The sequence below is a fragment of the Myotis myotis genome, unplaced genomic scaffold (genome assembly GCF_014108235.1).
Source record: "Myotis myotis isolate mMyoMyo1 unplaced genomic scaffold, mMyoMyo1.p scaffold_m19_p_18, whole genome shotgun sequence".
Taxonomy (NCBI): domain Eukaryota; kingdom Metazoa; phylum Chordata; class Mammalia; order Chiroptera; family Vespertilionidae; genus Myotis; species Myotis myotis.
The window spans coordinates 38047384-38068069 of record NW_023416322.1 but is presented as its reverse complement, the minus strand read 5'-3'; the positions used below and the strand labels follow the sequence as shown (position 1 = coordinate 38068069).

The 20686-nt window shown below is 43.7% G+C and overlaps 1 protein-coding gene and 1 pseudogene across 1 annotated transcript; one reads left to right on the top strand and one right to left on the bottom strand.

Moving 5' to 3' along the window:
- Positions 1–1220: 1220 nt before the first annotated feature.
- PSMA5 (proteasome 20S subunit alpha 5) lies at positions 1221–18547 on the bottom strand. The gene is made up of 9 exons (XM_036343254.1): positions 18391–18547; positions 13209–13275; positions 9867–9993; positions 7293–7360; positions 6274–6381; positions 6135–6193; positions 5231–5333; positions 4139–4225; positions 1221–1472 (listed from the first exon to the last, which is right to left on the bottom strand). Exons 1-9 carry the CDS (start codon positions 18417–18419, stop codon positions 1395–1397), a joined length of 726 nt encoding a protein of 241 aa, XP_036199147.1. The 5' UTR covers positions 18420–18547; the 3' UTR covers positions 1221–1394.
- LOC118673817 lies at positions 14976–15058 on the top strand (annotated as a pseudogene).
- Positions 18548–20686: the final 2139 nt, after the last annotated feature.

Sequence of the window (20686 nt, the reverse complement as noted above, 5' to 3'; positions counted from 1 at the left end):
TGATTTCTAATTGATTGCTAGTGAGGCCAAGATCATGAATTCAATTCTTTTTTTTTTTCTTACCCATTTTTTTATTTTTCTATTTTATTTCACTTTATTTTTTAACTCAGTTCTTTTATAGTCCTTAACTTTATATATATATATATATATATATATACACACACACACACACACACACACACACACACACACACACACACTAGAGGCCCGGTGCACAAATTTGTGCACCAGTGGGGTCCCTTGGCCGGGCCTGTGGGATTAGGCAGAAACCAGCTCTCCGACATCCCCGAGGGGTCCTGGATTGTGAGAGGGCGCAGGCCAGGCTGAGGGTCCCCACTGGTGCGTGACCAGGGTGGGGAGAGACGTGGGAGGTTGGCTAGTCAGGGAGGGGCTCTAGGAGGGCTTCAGGGCATGTCGGGCCTATCTCACTAAGTCCGGACCCCAGCAGCAAGCTAACCTACCAGTCGGAAAGTCTGCCCCCGGTGGTCAGTGCACATCACAGCAAGCAGTTGATCGGCCTTAGCATATCATTAGCATATTATGCTTTGGTTGGTTGAACAGTCGACCAGACACTTAGCATATTAGGCTTTTATTATATAGGATATATGTATAAAAATTCCCAATTGTCTGTTAAGATACCAGAACTGCCCTAACCAGTTTGGCTCAGTGGATAGAGCATCGGCCTGCAGACTGAAGGGTCCCAGGTTCGATTCCAGTCAAGGGCATGTACCTTGGTTGCAGGCACATCCCCAGTAGGGGGTGTGCTGGAGGCAGCTGATTGATGTTTCTCTCTCATCGATGTTTCTAACTCTCCCTTCCTCTCTGTAAAAATCAATAAAATAAAAAAAATAAAAAAGATACCAGAACTGGTACAACACTGTTGCTGGCTTACCCCAGCCCATCAGTGTTTGGGGAGGGCCTCAAAACATGTTCTTTTGACGGTCAATTAGTAGCATCTCCTTCATATAAGGAAAGCAGCAAAAAATGCCTATCTACTTAAGATTAACTACAGGACTGAAATGGGTGTACAGTGGTATTAATACCTTAAACCACTGGGAGGATCTGGATTAGTTTTGAGTTCATTGCCAGCACCCAAGGACTTATGATACAGTTACTCCGTTGTGAATAGATGTTCTGAGAGGACAAGGATATGAATACCACTATCATTTTTGACCCCTAACATAAGCCTTGTGAACAAAAGACTGCATTAGAAGAGAATACTCTATTAACAAATATTTTAAGTTTTTCTTTATTTTGGAACTGCCTTTATGTACAGACATCATAAAAAAAAGCACATACGCTGCAGATTTTCCAAGGACTAGAAGTTGGAAATAAAAGTTAAGGGCAACCAGGAGAACTGAAATTGTCCCAGAGAAGCTCTGAGATCACATTCCTTAAATATCCTTGATGACCTCTTCAAGTTCTTCCTTTGTGAACATGTGGAAATTCTGGCCAGGCTGCACAGTGGCTAACTGGAAAGAAAACAGTGAAGGGTTAATAACCGGGACTCGGCCAGCCTGCTGATAGCCAAGAGACGCTGTGCTGGGGATGCAGCTGGTCACTAGGACCGCAGGGATCTGCTGTCCCAGGGATATCCTTTCCGGCAGCAGCTTCCGAAAATAGTTCTCTGACTCCAAAATAAAAATTCTCATTGACCAAATTTTCTATTTTGAGGTTAACCCACACATCTAAGTTAACCAAATGCCTGGTGTCATTGTCACTTCTTGAAATTACTTCAACAAGGATCACAAAAGCAGCAGCCACATACATGGAGTCAGTACATTTTTCTGTTAAAGATTCCTTTAGAAAAGCATATTTATACACATGCAAGTTGAGTTTGTGTATGTACCTCGGGTGACTTGGCCACTTTGTGCCTCAATTTTCATCGGTAAAATGGGGATAATAATAGCACCTACTTCATGGAATAATTATGACAATTAAATGTTAACAGTCTGCCAGTGTAGGTCAGTTGGTTGTGGGTCATCCCAATTACCGTAAGGTCGTCATTTCAATTCCTGGTCAGGGCACATATGGGAGGCAACTAATCAATGTTTCTTTCACATTGATGTTTCTCACTCCCCCCAACTTCCCTCCCTTTCTCTCTAAAATCAATAAAAACATTTTTTTAAAAAATCCATGGGGAAAAAAGTGTTAATGTATGCAAAGTGCTTAGAACAGTGTCTAGAACATTATAATAAGCACCAAATAACTAATTGTTAACTATCATTATTAGGTATTCTCTTTAAAATTGTCCATATGGCAACTTAACAAAAATGTTTTGTTTTTTAAAGAGGACTGGGCATAAAAAGATTTTATTAACAACTAGAGGCCCGGTGCACAGATTCGTGCCCTGGTGGGGTCCCTTGGCCTGGCCTGCAGGAATCGGGGAGAAACCGGCTCTCCAATATGCCCCAAGGGGTCCCAGATTGCAAGAGGGTGGTTCTCTGGTGAAGCACCCCAGAATTGAGCTCTCTCCTCTCTGGTTCTGGGTGCATCACCCAAGAACACAGCTGCCAAGTCACCACAGCTCAGCAGCTCCTGCATTGAGCGCCTGCCCCCTGGTGGTCAGTGCGTATCATGGCTACTGGTCGGAAGGTGGCTTAGACTTTTATATATATTGATGACAGGAATTCAGTTGTGACTTATCTAATAATAGACAAAGATTGAAATTGACCATACCTTCGCTACGCCTCCCATTGGCTAATCAGCAAGATATGCAAATTAACCGCCAACAAAGATGGCAGTTAATTTGCATACGTAGGTGCAAAGTGGCGAGCGAAGACTGAAGGTGGCTCCCGCCGCTGGAGCCGTGAGAGGCTTGGAGGCGGCTCCAGCCGCCGGAGCAGCAAGAAGCTTGAAGGCGCCTCTGGCCAGAGCGAAGGCCTGGGTCCCGGGTGCCGGCAGCCGGGGGAAGAGAAGGCCTACTGCACGAATCTTTTCGTGCAGCAGGCCTCTAGTTAGTAATAATCAGCACTGACCACGAGGGGGCGGCTCCTGTGTTGAGCAGAATCGGCCAAAACCAGCTCTCTGACATCTCCTGAGGGCATTTCTGGATTATGAGAGGGTGCAGGCCAGGCCGAGGGACCACACCGGTGCACAATCAAGCCCAGGGAGGGACACAGGAGGTTGGCCAGTCGGGGAGGGCTCCAGGGCACGTCCAGCCCTTCTCACTCAGTCCCGATCAGCCAGACCCCAAAAGCAAGCTAACCTACCGGTTGAAGCGTCTGCCCCCTGGTGGTCAATGCACATCATAGTGAATGGTCAACCAGTCCACTGTCTGCCCCCTGGTGGTCAGTGCACATCATAGCGAGTGGTTGAGGGGTCTTAGCATATCATTAGCATATTGCACTTTAATTGGTTGAATGGACGACTGGACAACCAGACGACCAGATACTTAGAATATTAGGCTTTTATTATATAGGATCTTAAGGACTTTGCACATGGCTGTTCCCTCTTCCTGGAATACCCTTCTTGTCCTTTCTCCAGGCATCACCTCTTTTAGGAACTTGCCCAATGTCCCAGTGTTAAGTTATATGCTCTTGTGACAATCCATTCTACTGCTGTCACCTCAAGCTGTTATCTGTATGTCCTCTCCACTACACAATATACAACTTGCATGGGAATTGGATTTTCTGTGTCTGTATCCCTGATATCTATCATTGTACATGGCATAGAATGGGTCTTTAATACATACAATGCTGAATGAATTCTATTTTTCGGAACCAACTCCTTCATGTGTACCATGCCTTCCCTCTTCTAGAACTTTTCCATCACTATCTAACCTCTGTTTTTATTTAATATTTTTCTACCTACTAGTTTCTTCTCAGTCCAAAGTATTTTCAAGTCTTTCCCCATCCTTAAAGAGACAGAAGTCCTTTTCTTTAATGCTACCCTCTGCTGTCAATATGTCTTGAGGAATCAGCAGATCTTGTTTGGTCCATTTCATTAGCTCCCTTTCACTCTGTAACTCATCGACTTCTGGCTTCTACTATTACTGCTTTACTAAAATTGCTTATTCAAAAGATATCAGTAACTCCTTAAGACCTGAGCATACAAAACTGTGATTTTTCTTGATCTATTCAATCTTCAGGACAGGAGCTAAGATACTGAACAAAAAAAACAGTAAAACCAAAAATACCTCTATGTTAGTTGCATTCAGCTTCTCCTCCATTACTTGTTTGAGGATGATGAGTGAGGACTTGATGGCTTCTTTAAGAGTCATAGACTTGAAACAAAGAGGGTAGGAAGAATAGCCATTAATTGTACATAATCCCTCCTTCCTTCAGAGTCCCCTATGCCTCCCTGAAGAAATGATTTAGCAACTATTAACAAATCAAACATCAGTAAGTACAGCGCATTACAAGTTTCTCTGGAATTCAAGTAAGTGGTAAATAAGTAGAATACATTTACTCAGAGAAAAAGTCTTATTTTGAACCAGAATAAAGTCACCAACTTTCATCTTTGAAGAAGGAGAAAGGACTATCCTTCTCTAGTTTTCTTCTTTTAATTTAGAAGCAAGATACTATTGGTGATATCCTATGAATAATAATTCCTAAATAATCTAGCCCAATGGTTTAGAAAATCTGCTCTTTCGTATTACCTTTTGTACCCTATTTCCTGCAAACGTAAAACCAATACTATTAGGGGCTGATATGAGCAGGAATCCCTGAATGAACCACTGAATGATGAGTATGGCAGCCTTCAACCACAACAAGTTACCAAGTCTTCCCCTCCCACAAAGATAAAAAGTACCAAATGCCCACTTGCTTCAAGAGGCAGACTAGGAAGTATAACCTGTTAGGTAGAGCTATGAAGAGCAAGGACAAACAAATTGTACCCATCTATGCTGTCCACTCAGCAATAAGGAGAAACTACTGATGTGTGCAAAAACATGAATGGATCAAAAACAGCATGTTGAACAAAAAAAAGGCAGACACAAACATACAAATTGCATGATTCCATTCATAAATAGTACAAGAACCAACAAAACTGTAGTAGTGAGCGTGACTGCAAGGGAGGGAGGGAGACGGACTGGAGAGGAGACAAGCACCCTGGTGGTGACAGAAGTTTCTGTACCTATGCGGTGCAGACAAGGGTATGTACAACTGTCAGAAATCTCAGTCTCTACACTTTATTGTATGTAAGTTACATCTTGGTTTAAAAATAATAAAAGTGAGAATCGTTATCAGTATAGACGTGGTACACACCACAAGTGAGATTGCTTAGTTACCTTGTGGTAAACTTCTTGCAAGGAGCTCTGGGCACCCTCTGAAGCAGAGCCAATTGCTCGAGCATCACACTGTACAAAGGTCCCAGATGGGTCCATATGAAACCTGCAAAATGTCCCAAAAGAAGAGGATTAAGATGCTTAAGAGTGGTGGCATTTTTAAAAATATATATATTTTACTGATTTTTTTTTACAGAGAGGAAGGGAGAGGGATAGAGAGTTAGAAACACTAATGAGAGAGAGACATCGATTAGCTGCCTCCTGCACACCCCCCACTGGGGATGTGCCCGCAACCAAGGTGCATGCCCTTGACCGGAATCGAACCTGGAACCCTTCAGTCCACAGGCTGACGCTCTATCCACTGAGCCAAACCAGTCAGGGCAGAGTGGTGGCATTTTATGTAACAAACATGTCCTAAAAAATATAAATGCTTGGCCTGCAGTTAGAAAATTCCACCGAAATATGGAGGCACAGATCAAAAAGATATTCTATGCCTGGAGAAACCAAATCTTTTAAAAAGTGTTTAAGAATACTAAGAGCCTCTTAAAAAGGGGGACTCAGAAGGAAGTATAGTATCGTGTATGTAAATTTGGCACTCGGGTGTGCCTATCTTAATATCTGAGGACAGGGATTGGATCAAAATTCCCAAGCAAAGCTCCAAAGCCCACCCTCTGGCTACAGTAACAAAGAATTAGCACTGGATCCAGTGGGGAGTTCTCCAAAGGATCCCCAAATCTGTCTTTGTATAAGCAGCACAGGACCACTGAATTTTACAGAGTTAAAAGCCCTTCACTTTTTATATCTCTACAATCATTTTCTCAGTTGATTTAAACTACTAGTCTCCATCCCAAATTAAAATAATTCCCCCAAAAAAGAAGCAGGAAAAATATGGCAAAATGGTTCTTACAGCTGAGGTCCTTTCTCATCAACTCCTCCAAATAACAGTGCTACACCAAAGGGACGAGACTAGAACCGGAAAAAAAAAAGGTATTAAGATAATTGGTCCCAAAGAACAGCAAGAAAACCTGTCACAGCTTCACACTCACCATGGCACCCGGATCTGCATCTTCCTCTCCAAACTGCAGAGCCAGATTGGACACAGCCTGGGTCACACTCTCCACCGTCATTGTCTCATTGTAGGTGAACCAATGGTTCTGGAAGAGGAGCAAAGCATGGTCTACCTCCCAAACAAGCAGGGCAGTAAAGTGGCCCCCAGCCCACGACACATGCCCCTCCTGCCCCCCCTTGAACTGCGCTTGGAAACTGAAGCTTCAAGCGCTAGGGTGTTTTCCTTAACACTGAACTCGAACGCTTGGGACAAGATGAGAGGAGGAGAAATAGCTCTGGAGACAAACTTTTACCAGAAGGATTCCAAGTAATGCTGGACTGGAGCACTGTTCCCTAGAAAAACAGCCAGCCCCTCACAGCACCAGTTTAGTCTTTTCACAAAGTGAATGCAATAGCTGATGCCACTTTGCCTGTCTTATCGTTCTGTCGGCGTTTAGATTATTCTCACATTACTGACAGCAAACTTGCAAATAAGTGCAAAAAATTTCCTCCATCACATATTGTTTTCTTCCTAGTCTGCTCTCCAGGCAGCAGGTGCTCAGTTAAAAAAAATAAATAAATAAAAATCAGTGTTCCTCACCAGCATTTGTCACCTGGTACCTCTCATTCCTCACCACAGGAGAGCTGCTATGTGCAAGCCCAGCAGCAAAGGCAGCTGGGGGGAGAATGCCCTTTAGCTGTGCTCACCTCCTGCTATGGTGCTCCCACAGAAAGTCAATTAGGGAACAGAATGCAGTGTGATGCCTGCTTTAGAGAAGGCAAACCAAAAGGAAGCGAGACTGTCAGCACCATTTACCAGGGTTCCCCTACAGCTGCGATGGTTGGGTGGCTAGACTCCAAGCCTCTGAAAGTTGTGACTAGGGATTCTACCCAAATCACGCCCAGAAGCTATATCTGGTATTAACACAGATACCTGCAATACAGCCCACACAGCTATAGCATCACTAGACAGGAACTCAAGCACCACAGTAAAAATAAGAGATGATGCTAATTTTACCTGTGTCTCCACTCTGGCTTTATCAATTAAAGTCTTAGCATCAGCAATTAGCCCACTCATGGCACAACCTGTAATGTAAAAGCAACAGTGACCCAGCGGCCAATCCTTGTAGAACTCTTTCATCCACTCAGGAAATACAGAAATTCTGGAGTGGAACCATGGCGCCATTCAGCAACCCCACAGCAATATACCCACGAGAGCAGATGGGACATTATCTGCTCTGAACTCCAAGTATAATTATATTACAAACAAATAAAAAACCATCCACAATGGCACAGAAGTCCAGCTGGTAAGGTAGAAGACAGAAGAACAGCTAATCAAACATGAATTTCCACATATTACATCTGTAAGCTTCCCGTTAGCACTCTTTGTAGACCATGATGCACTTTCAAACTAAGCAAACACCAACACTCCAACAAGAGAAATAAGGAAACAAATAGCCATCTTACTGTGGGCTTCGATGAAAGACCCTAGAATAAAATCAAATCCTTTTCATTTCCCTGGCCAAACCCAAGCCAACTAGCATACTGGAGGGAAGTTTGCCTAATGCTCCAAGATAATGAGCTAATGGCTGTTACTTTACATGCCATGACTCAAATCCAAATCTCCAGCCCAGGTCTCACTCCCATGTTTCAGACCCATAAAGCCAAATGACTCCCTTAATATATCTACTTGGATGTACGACCGACTCAAATCAGACTCCATCTGCTTCCTTGGCCTCCACAACCAATCAGATTTCAAATTCTACCAATCTGTATGTCAGCGGTTCTCAACCCCTTTGGCGTCGAACGACCCTTTCACAGGGGTCGCCTAAGACCATCCTGCATATCAGATATTTACATGACGATTCATAACAGTAGCAACATTACAGTTATGAAGTAGCAACGAAAATAATTTTATGGTTGGGTCACAACGTGAGGAACTGTATTTAAAGGGCCAGAAGGTTGAGAACTACTGCTCTATGTGATTAACCCGTCTACCATTAGTCCTTACCTCTCCGTTCTCTGGCCACGGCCTTGGTTAAAGCCCTCATCTCTTTTTAGATTAAAAATAATTTCTTACCTGCTCTCCCTGCCTCCAGTCTCAGCCCCCTTCACTCTACCTTCAATATTGTTACCAGAATGGTCTTTCTAAAACCCTACCGGAGTATTACCTCAGGGCTTAAAGCCTTTCCCATTAAAGCAAAAGGATCACGTTTAAGCTCATTCGCATGGTAAGAAGGACTTCCGCTGCGGATCCCAGACTCATTGCTAGCCACAGCCCATCCACCTCCCAGTCATATTAAACTGCTGTGCCAGGGCATTTTTATTTTACACAAGGCTCTGCTCATTTCTACTCCCTCTAACTAGAGTGCTCTGCTATAGCAGGCATTTGTTCACTTGGTAAAACTTCCTTATCTTGTAGAATCAACTCAGCTCACGCATCACCTTTATGGAATCCTTTTTTCAAAGTCCCACCACCACTGGCCTTAGCAAAACTCATTATTTCCTCCTTTGCCCCCCCCCCCCCCCCACTGAGCACATAAACATCCTTTCCTAATACCTAGAGCCCTTAACCGCATTTGCTTATTTATTTGCATGACCAGGCCCAGGAGCAGACTGTGTGCTTCTAGAACACAAGGACCATGTCTCATTCCTCTCGGTCCCTGGTGATTGGCACAGTGGATGCACAGAGTTGGCTCTCGATCTGTTGACTGAAGTGACACTGGCCTACCTACAAAGACAGGTGCTTGGGGTAAAGTTGTCACATGTTCTAATCTCAAAAGACTGAATCTCAGCTTCTGTATCTATGAAAGAGAATGTCAAGCTCCCAGAGTTGTCACGCCATTTGGTTCTGATGCCTACCAGCAATGAATTATTTTACCTAATTATTTTACCATTGTTTCATTAGATAACTAGATAGGTTAAGAAAATTTAGACAGCCAACTAAAATGCCATGCTATAAATAAGTAGAATTACTCACTATAATGATGCCGAAGCTAAGGAAGGGGAATTATAACAGAAACAGAAAAAAAGGAGGGAAGCAGGGGGAGATACGGAGTGAAGATATAAATCAGAAAACAGAGGCAGAGGACTGATCTGGTCAAAGTCTATTATTCTTTTGGTGTATGGGATGATGCTCCAACCAACTGAGCCACCCGGCCAGGGCTCTTATACTCTCTGAACCTTAGTCACTGAAGACCCTTAGCATTCCTCTCTTCTTAGTGAACACCCTAGCTTCCTACACCATCCTGTGCTTCACCAGAATCCTCGGCTCCTGGTGGCCTCCTACCTGAGCTAATGTTGTGCATCAATGAAGACCCAGCCATCACAGAGAGCTGGCCTACGATTCAACCTTCAGTATTTCAACAACCATCACATTTGCAGTCTAAATGTGAGGGAGAAAGGAACTTCTGGGAGCAAGTGGGCGCTACGATTGCTTCCTACTCCTGTATTATGCACACTGGCCGACTGCCTGGAAATCAACTGCTAACAAGGGAATAAGACCTTCATCTAATGAACCTCCCCTGGAACATCAAAGAAGACTAATTAGCCCAGGCCAGGTCCTACAGAGCAGCTTTCCCCTGCTCCTTACCTATGTGAGCATCAATCTCTACAATTTTCTCAATGCTGCTTGGCTCCATGAGTGGGGAGGTAATTCTCTTCTCCACAGCTAGGCACACCCCCTCTGACGTCTGGATCCCAATGGCTGTAGAACCAAGCTAAAGAGAAACGTATTATGGTTAACATGTCCTGGGCGAAGAACAGTCTCACATACTCACCAGGAATCTTTCTGTAAATCTTCACAAGACAGACCTTCAATCAGCCATAGCTGGTGCACATAAAAGGAGCCCCCTAAGCCAGTAGTGTATTGCTCCTGTTGACGGCAAGAGCATGGATTTACAGAATTCTCAAAGGGAAGTTCAATAAGGTCTTGAAAATATCTGAAAAATGATCAACTTGAATGCTAATATTTTGGAGATGGGCAGATCCTAAAGTTCTATACATAGTGGGCAAGGAAGTAATAAAACTCTAATGTTTTCTCTGGACCTGGTTTCTTCTCACCTTTGCTATCTTGATTTGTTCCAAAAGGGGATATTCCTCAAATCTATGTGACCTCCAGAAAAATAATTTACTTTAAAAAAAAGAAAAAAGAAATACCACCACCAAGGTAAAAATATTAATTTTTCAAGGTCACTAGCAGTCCACAATATAGCTTAATTTCATCGCTCCATCTCCATGCCACCCTCCTAGTTACCTACCCTTCTGTCTCAGTTTCCTTGTCTGCAAAATGGAGATAATAACAATACATCGAGGAAGGTAAATTAATACATTAAAATGCTTAAAATGAAACCTAGCACATAATAAACGAGCAACAAATGTTAATTATTCTTACTTGCCTATCTTACTTCAACTGCCTCCTACTCAGTCTCCCATCTCTAATTTCTCTCCCCCTACCTATCTTTCCTGTTATGGCCTGACAGATCCAGTAAAATGCTATTTTTATCACACTGCTTCTCTGAAGAACTAATATCTCCCTATATTGCCTGTAACATCAAATTCAAATAAGCTTCCAGAGCCCTCAAAACCTAACCCCTTTTCTCTTCCAACTTTATTACTCATTATTTTCCAACAAAATCCCTCAAGTATAGCCCAAGCCATTTTCTCATGCTGTGTTATCCCCTACCCTTGCACCTCTGCTCACGCTGTCTCCCTGCCTATCCAAATCCACCCACCATACATAAAGCCTTCCAAGACTATGTGTCCTCTCCCCTGAACTACCATTTTCTTTCGTTAGGTCTACAAAGCAGGGACTGCCCGTGTGAGCACCAGACTCTGGGAGCCTGTTATTGCAAAGGATTCCAAAGAATTCCATGAATCATTCTGCATAACATGCTTACCATGCCCCATGAACAGGCTATTTTATAAAATATATCAAAATCAAGATGGTTTTCTTTTGTACACTTACAACTGCTTCCAGATATTTCTATATTACAATTCTGCCTAAACTTCACTCCCTCCCCTCTCCCTTGGTGGGGACTGGGGAGAGGGAGAAAAGAGGGAACATCTAAATCAATGGTTCTCAACCTTCCTAATGCCACGACCCTTTAATACAGTTCCTCATGTTGTGGTGACCCCCAATCATAAAATTATTTTTGTTGCTACTTCATAACTGTAATTTTGCTACTGTTATGAATCGTAATGTAAATATCTGATATGCAGGATGTATTTTCATTGTTACAAATTGAACATAATTAAAGCATAGTGATTAATCACAAAAACAATAAGTAATTATATATGTGTTTTCTGATGGTCTTAGGCGAGCCCTGTGAAAGGGTCGTTCGACCCCCAAAGGGGTCACAACCCACAGGTTGAGAACCACTGATCTAAACTGACTCTTTGTAGTGTTTAATGTAACTCATTAGAATACAAGTAACCAATGTCCAGGTACTCAGTGTAATACAATAATTCTGACACTGACAGATTTCCACTCCTTCCCCCAAGAACCTACTGTAAAAGCATTCCCTCATTCCTGTCAGCTATGTCTCACCCATGCCATCCACAGAGTACCTCCAAGTGATCATTTCTACTTGTCAGCCATTTTTAGTCATTTCTCCAGCTCCTTTCATACTACTAAATCCTTACAGTTATCAAACTACTTTCTCATCAGCTACTCATAGTTGTCAAGGCAACAGCCAGGCTAATTTAAATACCAAAGAGCCTGAATTTCACAAAGGTTAAATTACATCCATTAAGGGCCACATCACTATATCTATTCTATCCCAACCTAGGGCCAGGGAGATCAGATACCATCTCATTATCACTGACTAATCTAGAAATTAGTAGTGGGAAGGAGCTTAAAGGAGAACCTCCAAAATTGAGGCTTACTCAGAAAACAGGCACTGAAGCTGGCCCATCATTTTCTGTCCCACTACCTATCGCAATGCTTCCTCCTTCACTTGTACGTCTCTAACTAATCAGAACCCCCCTTTTCCAGATTCTCAGACAACAGTTTCCGCCAACACACTCTTTCTAGAAGAGGTAGCTTGAAAGGAAACACACTAGCTCTCTTCAATCATATGAGGAAATGTCTTATGGAAGAGGTTTAAACATCCCGTGTGGTTCAAGAGCAAAATTAGAACCAATTAAAAGAAACGTCAGGAAGTTAGACTTTTGATTCAATACAAGGATGAATTTCTAAAATACCACAAACTATTTTCAAACAGAAGGATTTATATAGTGAGAAAATATTTTGTTGCTAGACTATACAAACAGAAGCTGTTTGTAGGGATATAGAGGTGACTGAAGCACAAAGTGAAGGGCTGGACTAGACCGGTGATTCTCAACCCTTGCTGGACATTAGAATCACTGGGGGAGTTCTTACAAATACTGATGCCTGGACCTTATCGTGGACAACCTAAATCAGAATTTAGATCATCCACAGCCCAACAAATACAGTTCCTACATGAGAACTTCAGCTTGTTTTCTAACTAACTTTTCGAATACTGGGTTTGAACTATTCGATTCTGTTACTAGGTTACAAAACACATCTCTTGTTCAATCTAATATAAATTTACAATCCTACCAATAATACAGGTGATCAGTTAAATAATTTGTTAAAAATATCTCCCAGGTGCTAACTCTGGACTTCTATACCCCCCTCTTCATAGCCAAGATTCTCAACACTAACATATCCCTCCAAGCCTCTGAGAAAGGTTACTTACATGATTATGAAGCAGTGATCTATTCAAAAAGTTTTAAAATAGATTTTAGGAATGGGATTGAAATTGTTATTAAAATGGTTAATAATGGTGGTTAAAGGGAGATAAAGAACATTTTCTAAAGGAATAGAGAAAACACATTTACTCTAGATGGTCTGCTAGCAAAGCGTTAGGTTGCCATGAAATTTCAAAAACTATGCCATTTGATACTATACCTTGATAGCCTCAATGGCATATTCCACTTGAAATAATCTTCCTTCAGGAGAAAAAGTATTCACACCCCTATAGTTAAGGAAAAAAAAGTATTAAAAATTTATCAGAAAAAATAAGCAAAAAGACACCAAACCCAAGTTCCTTGACATCTAGTTCAAATGGCTACAAGATGTGCACGCCATCATTATTCTCCTTTCCCACATGATCTGTAGTTGTTTTTCGTTTTTATTTTTGGTACATTAACAGCTTTTCAAGGAATGAAGCCCATATAGCAGGGGTGGGGAATGTCCGGCCTGTGGACTGTATAAGGCCTGCAGGGTCATTTGGTCTGGCCCTGCCAAGGCATTAGGGGTGAGCTAATTAAATGTTTGACCAAATATAGCAGGCTAATTTTTAAGTTGATCATTTTGAAAGGCCCGTGAATGATGTTATAAATATCCACATGGCCCTGGCAGAAGGAAGGTTCCCCACCCCTACTATACAGAGAACACTTCTGTCCACTCCCAGAAAGTCTTCACACTGATCCAAGGAGAGCACGTGATCTTCTGCCTCAATCCTGAATCAATCTGGAACTCCTTTAAAAACTCACGCCCCCAAACTATGCGGCAATTCCCAAGAAAACGAGCATTTACCCTTTTTCTCTTCCCATTGCATACATTTGATGTTAATATCTTACTTCTTAGTAAAAGTCAGTCACAGGTTTTCTGTCTTTATTTGTATGAATTAGTATTGCTACCTTAACAGCAGACTGAGTGAGATCTGTCTAGTCCCTAAAGCCAAACCTAGTTCAGTCACTCATTATGTATTTATACCAATTACATGCCAAACTGCTTTTCTCTAAAACACCTCCCCACCTTTCCTTGCTCCAGTCTGTTGGAAATTCCTATGGAGAAGAGGCATCAATAATGGTCTTAGCTGGAAAAGCTTTCAGCACACAATGGGCACTTTAAAAAGTTGAATGAATGAAAGTAGTTATGATCCTTGGTTTATGGAGTCTGGACTTTGAAACATGTGACATGATATGTATAGTATAGTATAGTATAGTATAGTATAGTATAGTACAGTACAGTATAGTATAGTATGATGTTTTCAAATTTACCAAAAACTCTTTTTTTAAAAGAAATATATATATATATATATATATATATATATAAAAGGCTAATATGTAAAGTGTCCCCTCAGGAGTTTGACTGGGAGACCAGGAGTTCGATCGTTCACTATGATGTGCACTGACCACCAGGGGGCAGCACGGAGCAAAGCAAGGCCCCAGCCAGCAGCTGGAAGGCCCTGATCCGCCCTGATCACCTTCACCGGCCAGGCCTAGGGATCCTACCCATGTGTGAATTTTATGCACCGGGCCTCTAGTTTTATATAAATCCCCAAAATATAAAACAGATAATTTGAGTTGACATTTACCACATAACTACTATATGCCTGGTACTGTTACAAACCTTTAAATGATTTAACTCACTTAATCCTCAAAACAATCCTATGAAGTAGTATTCTAAGGTAGATACCATTTTACAGATGAGGAAGTTGAGACACAAAGAGGTTAAGCAATTTGCCCCAAATTACTCAGCATGTAAGAGGCAGAGCTGGAATTAGAATTGAGGCAATCTGAACACAGAAACCAGGCTTTAAACTATTCCACAGACTGCCTCTGGGAATTATTTTGATTAAATCAGGGGTGAAAGGAGAATCCCACCATCCCCCAGCCAGCTGCTGGCCCCAGAGGTAATATCCCTGATGTCCCTTAAAAGGAAGTTTAGTTGCACTGGGATGCAAAAGAAAAATAGCCCTGCGCTTTCTGTCTGTCTCTGTGGCAGCCCAGATTGAATAAGGGACTACAGCTGAAAATAAATAAATAAATAAGTAAAAAATATTTTTTTAAAAAAAGGAAGTTTAGGATTCTGAGGAACAGTTTTTTTTTGTTTTGTTTTTTAATATATTTTATTGATTTTTTACAGAGAGGAAGGGAGAGAGATAGAGAGTTAGAAACATCGATGAGAGAGAAACATCGATCAGCTGCCTCCTGCACACTCCTACTGGGGATGTGCCCGCAACCCAGGCACATGCCCTTGACCGGAATCGAACCTGGGACCTTTCAGTCCGCAGGCCGACGCTCTATCCACTGAGCCAAACCGGTTTCGGCGGAACAGTTTTTTTTAATCACTGGAAGAAAAGTCTGAGTGATTTTTAAAAAACTTAACAGGCCCTAGCTGGTTTGGCTCAGTGGACAGAGCGTCAGCCTGTGGAATGAAGGGTCCCAGGTTCGATTCCGGCCAAGGGCACATGCCTGGGTTGCTAGCTCGATCCCCAGTAGGGAACGTGAAGGAGGCAGCCAATCACTGATTCTCTCTCATCATTGATGTTTCTCTCTCTCTCTCAGCCTCTCCCTTCCTCTGTGAATTCAATAAAGAAATATTTTTTAAAATGTTTTAAGTAAATAAATAAACAACTGCGGGTAAGTTCTAGTTCTGCTACTGACTAGCTTTAATTCCCTCAAGTGGAAAAACAAAAAACAAACCCTATCCTGCCTCTGTCAGAAGACACCAGTACTGAAGTGCAGAGAGCGTAAAGGACTCTGCAAAGTCTAAAGTACTAGTCCAATGTGGTATTTCCATCCCAATTCAGGAACTTCACTCTAGGGAGGTATTTCTATGTCCTCCCTAATATGGGGCTCTGCTCTCACACCTCTTCTCAAACTTTACTGTCTTCATGGGTTATTTCATTTATGCCAAGTACCAAGTCTTACTTCCAAATCGCTACTACCAGTTTGACCCCTTCCCGTACTAATCTAAATGCCTCCTAAGCATTTCCATTTGGATATCCCTTAGCACCAAACATTCAACATTTTCCAATCTGAAATATCTCTTTAAATCCAACCATTCTTGCAAAACCAACTCCATCTCCTTCCAATCCTGCTGCATTTTATTCATTTTTTAAACACTTCCAATCTCCCAGTTCCCCAAGATAGGAAGTTCTGAATGAACTGACTCATTCCTCCCCATCCTCTCCCATCCTATCCTATATAATGAAAGCCTAATATGCAAATTGTCCCCTCCAGCGGTCATCTGACCCAGAGTTCAACTGCTCGCTATGATGTGCACTGACCACGAGGGGGCAGTGCAGAACATGGCAGGCATGGGGACGCGTGTTGGACTACAGCAAGATGGTGGAGCAGCTGAGCGGACCACACCAGGCCAAGGTGGGGTGCCAGGCAAGGCAGCGGGGCTGTGAGGCTGGGGGTGCAAGCTGGGGTCTGATCTCCGCAGGCCACCCCAAGAGACCCCACCCATGCATGAATTCGTGCACCAGGCCTCTAGTATCAACCATATGCCAAGAAATATCAACTCACATCAATTCCTCCTACACAGTAACTCAACACTCTCTTCCTCCCGTTCTCAAGGCCCTCATTACCTTTCACCTATTACAATAGACTTCTAACTGGTACTGACTCACTCTTTCCCCTAATCCAGTCAATTAATCTCTATTAAACAATTATGACTATGTAACCCCTTAAAACAAAAATTATGGCACTCAGTTACCTACAGAATACGACCCAAACCCCTTAACTTCATATGAAAAACCATGCACTATCTAGCACCATCCTATTTTCCTCATATCTCCCACTATTACCAAACATGTATCATGGACCAGACAGACTGGAATTTCCCAAATATGCACTGTGCTTGCCCACTGCCCCTCCTTTGTACATCCTATGTTCTCTGCCTCAAAATTCTTTGACTTTCACTGTCCATATTTATGAAAACCTTGCTTTCTCAAGGTTTTAAATACCAGCTCTTTTGTGAAGTTTTCCATGATCCCCCAATATTGAATTCCCAGTGTTAACTTGAATTTCTCTAACGACATGAATACATTTGATTCATCCTGTAGTTACTTTTGTCAATAGTTCTTTAAAAGACAATCTTCCATATGGGGCAACGATCTTGACTCTGTTCACCGCAGCATGACCAGCAACTAGAACAGTGCCTTGTACACAGCGAAGATCCAAGTACATTAGCTAAGTTTTAAATAAAAACTGACTGTACTTTAGCTCTTCTTGGGAAGACACAAAAATGAATAACACAAAGCAGCAATAAAGATGTTGAATCTTCAATGCTCTGGAAGCTAGATATTGACTAACAGAGGCATTTTACAGACTGTAGGAAAAGATGTCAGCTTTAAAACTTCTCATACATCTGAGTCAGTAAAAGGGTAATGCTGTAGTTTGGGGTGATAAAATTTTTGACAGGGTCTATGAATAACTGATAAAGGCAGCTTCTCCAGCCACCAGTACAAAGAAAACATCTGCCTAGCCTTAAAGAAAGAAAATGGGGGAAAAAAGTTATGTTTGAACTTAACTGATCAAAACAGAAACTGAAAGTAAAAGTGTCTGCAGCATATGTGCAATTCAATATGACTTAACATTTCCAAGCCCTGAAAGTTTTTTGGGTTTTTTTTTAATAAATACAACAATCTCGATTTTGATTTAGAAACCAGATTTGGCCTTCAACATAAATTAACTTGCTTTAAACTCTTTAAAAAGTAAGGAAAGCCTAGGGCTAGGGCAATCAGCACGATAAGGAAACTTTCGAAAACCACTCTCAACACGTCTCTAAAAAAATCAGACTCCAGACACTATCCGGGCACAGCCAAGGCTGCCTTCGCGCTTTTGGAGAAACTCTACGTCCCAGGAATCGGAGGAAAGGCTGCTCTATTCCCACGACTAAGAAGTAGAAAACGAGGCTCTCCTACAGGAAAAGGGGAGCTGAAATGCTCAAGCCCAGCACACACTCTCTGGCTGCTTTTCCTTCCAGGCAGCACGTACACAGCTTTGAAGAAGGCAGCACGGAAAGATGACCTGGGACGGGGGTGACCCCTGCCTCCTCCGGGTTAAAGGTCGGAGTACCGCCCCTCAGCCTCTTCCCAAGCACAAAGCGGAGCTTCTCGCTTCCGCACCCGGCCAGGACCCAGCGGTGACTCAGCGGGAGGGCAAGGCGGCCGATGGGCACAAGTCCAGTTTGGGGAACCACAGCGGGCGGCGGGGAGGGCAGCAGAGCCCCACGCTGGGCCAAACGCGGGTTCCCGGGGCGCCCCATGACACGGCAGAACCCAGGCCGAGGCTGGGCCCCCGGCCGGCCCACCCACCATCCCAGCCCCATTTCTCCCCGCGGCACAGACCTGTCGTACTCAGACCGGGTGAGGAACATGGCGAGGGCAGGAGAAGGCGGCAGCGGCTACGCGGGGACTTTGAGGGCCAACACGCGATCACCGGCACCCAGCAGCCGCACACCGCCGCGGAACCGAGGCCCTGCTCCCAACTGCGCGTGCGCCCGCGACCCCTTCGACCCGCCCCCCTGCGCCTGCCTCCTATTGGTTGTTGGTAGTTCCCGCTGAGATGATTGGTCCAACGAGCTGCCCCGCCAGGCTGTGGTTGGCCCGGGGAGGGCGGGACAAAGGTCGTCCTTCCGTTTTGAATCGCAGGTGGTTGCTAGGGGCGCGGAACCGCTGGCGTGCGGAGCGAGGTCTGCTTTTAGAGAGGGTGTGGGAGTCGGGGAGTCTGAACCCCGAGTTGATAGTTCCCTCGCCGGCTCCCATACTCCCCGCCTGAGCACGTTGGCCCCGTTTTCTCCGAGCTCTTCAGCCGCCCTTAGATCCCCGCTCCTGCCGCCCTGGCGCGGTCCTCCGCGAGGTGCTGAGTGAAGGGCTCTGGGACTGGACTTGGGCAGGGATGGGGCGGGGGGGGGGGGGGGGGGGGGTTAGGGGGGCGCTGCAGGGGGTCTGAACGGCCCTGGGGAGCGAGTCCTCTCGCTTCCGCCTCCCTGCCGTGGCTGTTGAGAAATGTGGTGGGTTTTAGTCTGTGCGAAAGTCCCCAGGTGTCCGCGTGGTCAAGGTAATTTTACCAGCATTTCCTTATATCCGCCTACGCCCCATACCCCTCACTCTCCCCCTAGCGCAGGTTTTAGACCTGATGACTCAGCTCCGGATCGGATCCGGAATCCAGATGGTTCACTGCTTTTTCTGTTATTCGTGAAGAATTAGCTGACGGGGCCGCCTCTTGTATGCCCCTCGTTTCCCTTCCCTAGGGGAAGAGAGCAACTTCACAGCTTCGTAGAAAGACCGTCAGTGAACTAATTTTTGCAAGGTAACCAGTTAAGTCATTTAATGGGCAGTATATGTCTGAAAGGGAGATGCCAGGGTCCAGTTCCCCTGAATATGAAACCATTGGTCAAGTCCTGAACCTCTCAGGCCTCTTTCTCAAGTAAAGTTCATACTTAGCCCTAGATTAGGTTTGTAAATGACCAGGGCATTTCAGTGGTTGGGGAAATTTAGAAATATGCCTTTTGGGTATTGACATCTCTTTTTTCCCACCATTTATGTTCTGCCTTCATGAGTTCAATGAGAATTTCGTTTTGTGGTCCTTAGCCAGTCGGAGGTTCGATGCCTTAATAAAAAACAAAAACAACAACAACAACAAAAAAAAAACAGGAGAAATTCCAATAGCACTTGTCAGAGATCCGTTAGAATTCTGAGGGTATCTTCTGGTTAACTAATGTGGCTTATTGAAAAATGTTAGTTCAGTTTACTATGCTTGCTCTTTAGAAGTTCTTTGGAAATTAATCTATAGTAACTATCTATATAGGTACTCAAGCATAGTATTTCCTGAACACCCAGAGATGCAAGGTGCTCTATATAATATCGGATATGGTAGTAAATGTATCATAAATGACTCACAAAATTAAATGAATGTGGAATCCTTTCTGGGTAAATGTTTGTGTCCATATATTATAAATAAAAGGGAGCTACAGGTAGTTGATAGTGGGTAAGAAGAGATATCTTGTTTTCTACCAAAAAAGTGGAACTTTATGGCATAAAAAACCAGCACCTAGTTTAGTTTCTTGTCCATATTCAGTTCAATAAATAATTGCTTCATAAGAGTTGGACCAGCCCTGGCCATTTTGACTCAGTGATTAGAGCATCACCCACAGACCAAAGGGTCACAGGTTAGATTCCTGGTAAAGGGTACATACCTCTGTTGCAGATTCCCCATCCCTGGTAGGGAGGCAACCAATTGATGTCTCTCCTCTCTCCTCTCTCTCTTCTCCCTCCCTTCCATTCTTTCTAGAAATCAATAGGAAAAATATCCTCCCATGAAGATTAAAAATATAAATAAACTAGAGGCCCGGTGCACAAAAATTCATGCACTTGGAGGTTCCTCAACCTGGCCTGTGCCCTCTTGCAGTCCAGGACCCCTTGGGGGATGTCCACCTGCCAGCTTAGGCCCACTGTCTGGGGGAAGCGGGCCTAAGCCGTCAGTCGGATGGCCTTAGCGCTGCCGAGGAGGTGGGAGAGGCTCCCGCCACCAGCACTGTGCTAGCAGCCGTGAGACCGGCTTGTGGCTGAGCAGAGCTCCCCCTGTGGGAGCGCACTAACCATCAGGGGGCAGCTCCTACATTGAGCATCTGCCCCCTGGTGG

Excerpts from the sequence above, each read along its gene's own strand:
- PSMA5 (XM_036343254.1), bottom strand. The coding sequence starts at position 18,419 with ATGTTCCTCACCCGGTCTGAGTACGACAG. Across the intron at positions 7,361-9,866 it reads AGAGATTGATGCTCACATAG|GTTGTGCCATGAGTGGGCTA; the intron begins GTAAGGAGCAGG and ends TTTACATTACAG. Across the intron at positions 6,382-7,292 it reads AAGCCAGAGTGGAGACACAG|AACCATTGGTTCACCTACAA; the intron begins GTAAAATTAGCA and ends CTCCTCTTCCAG.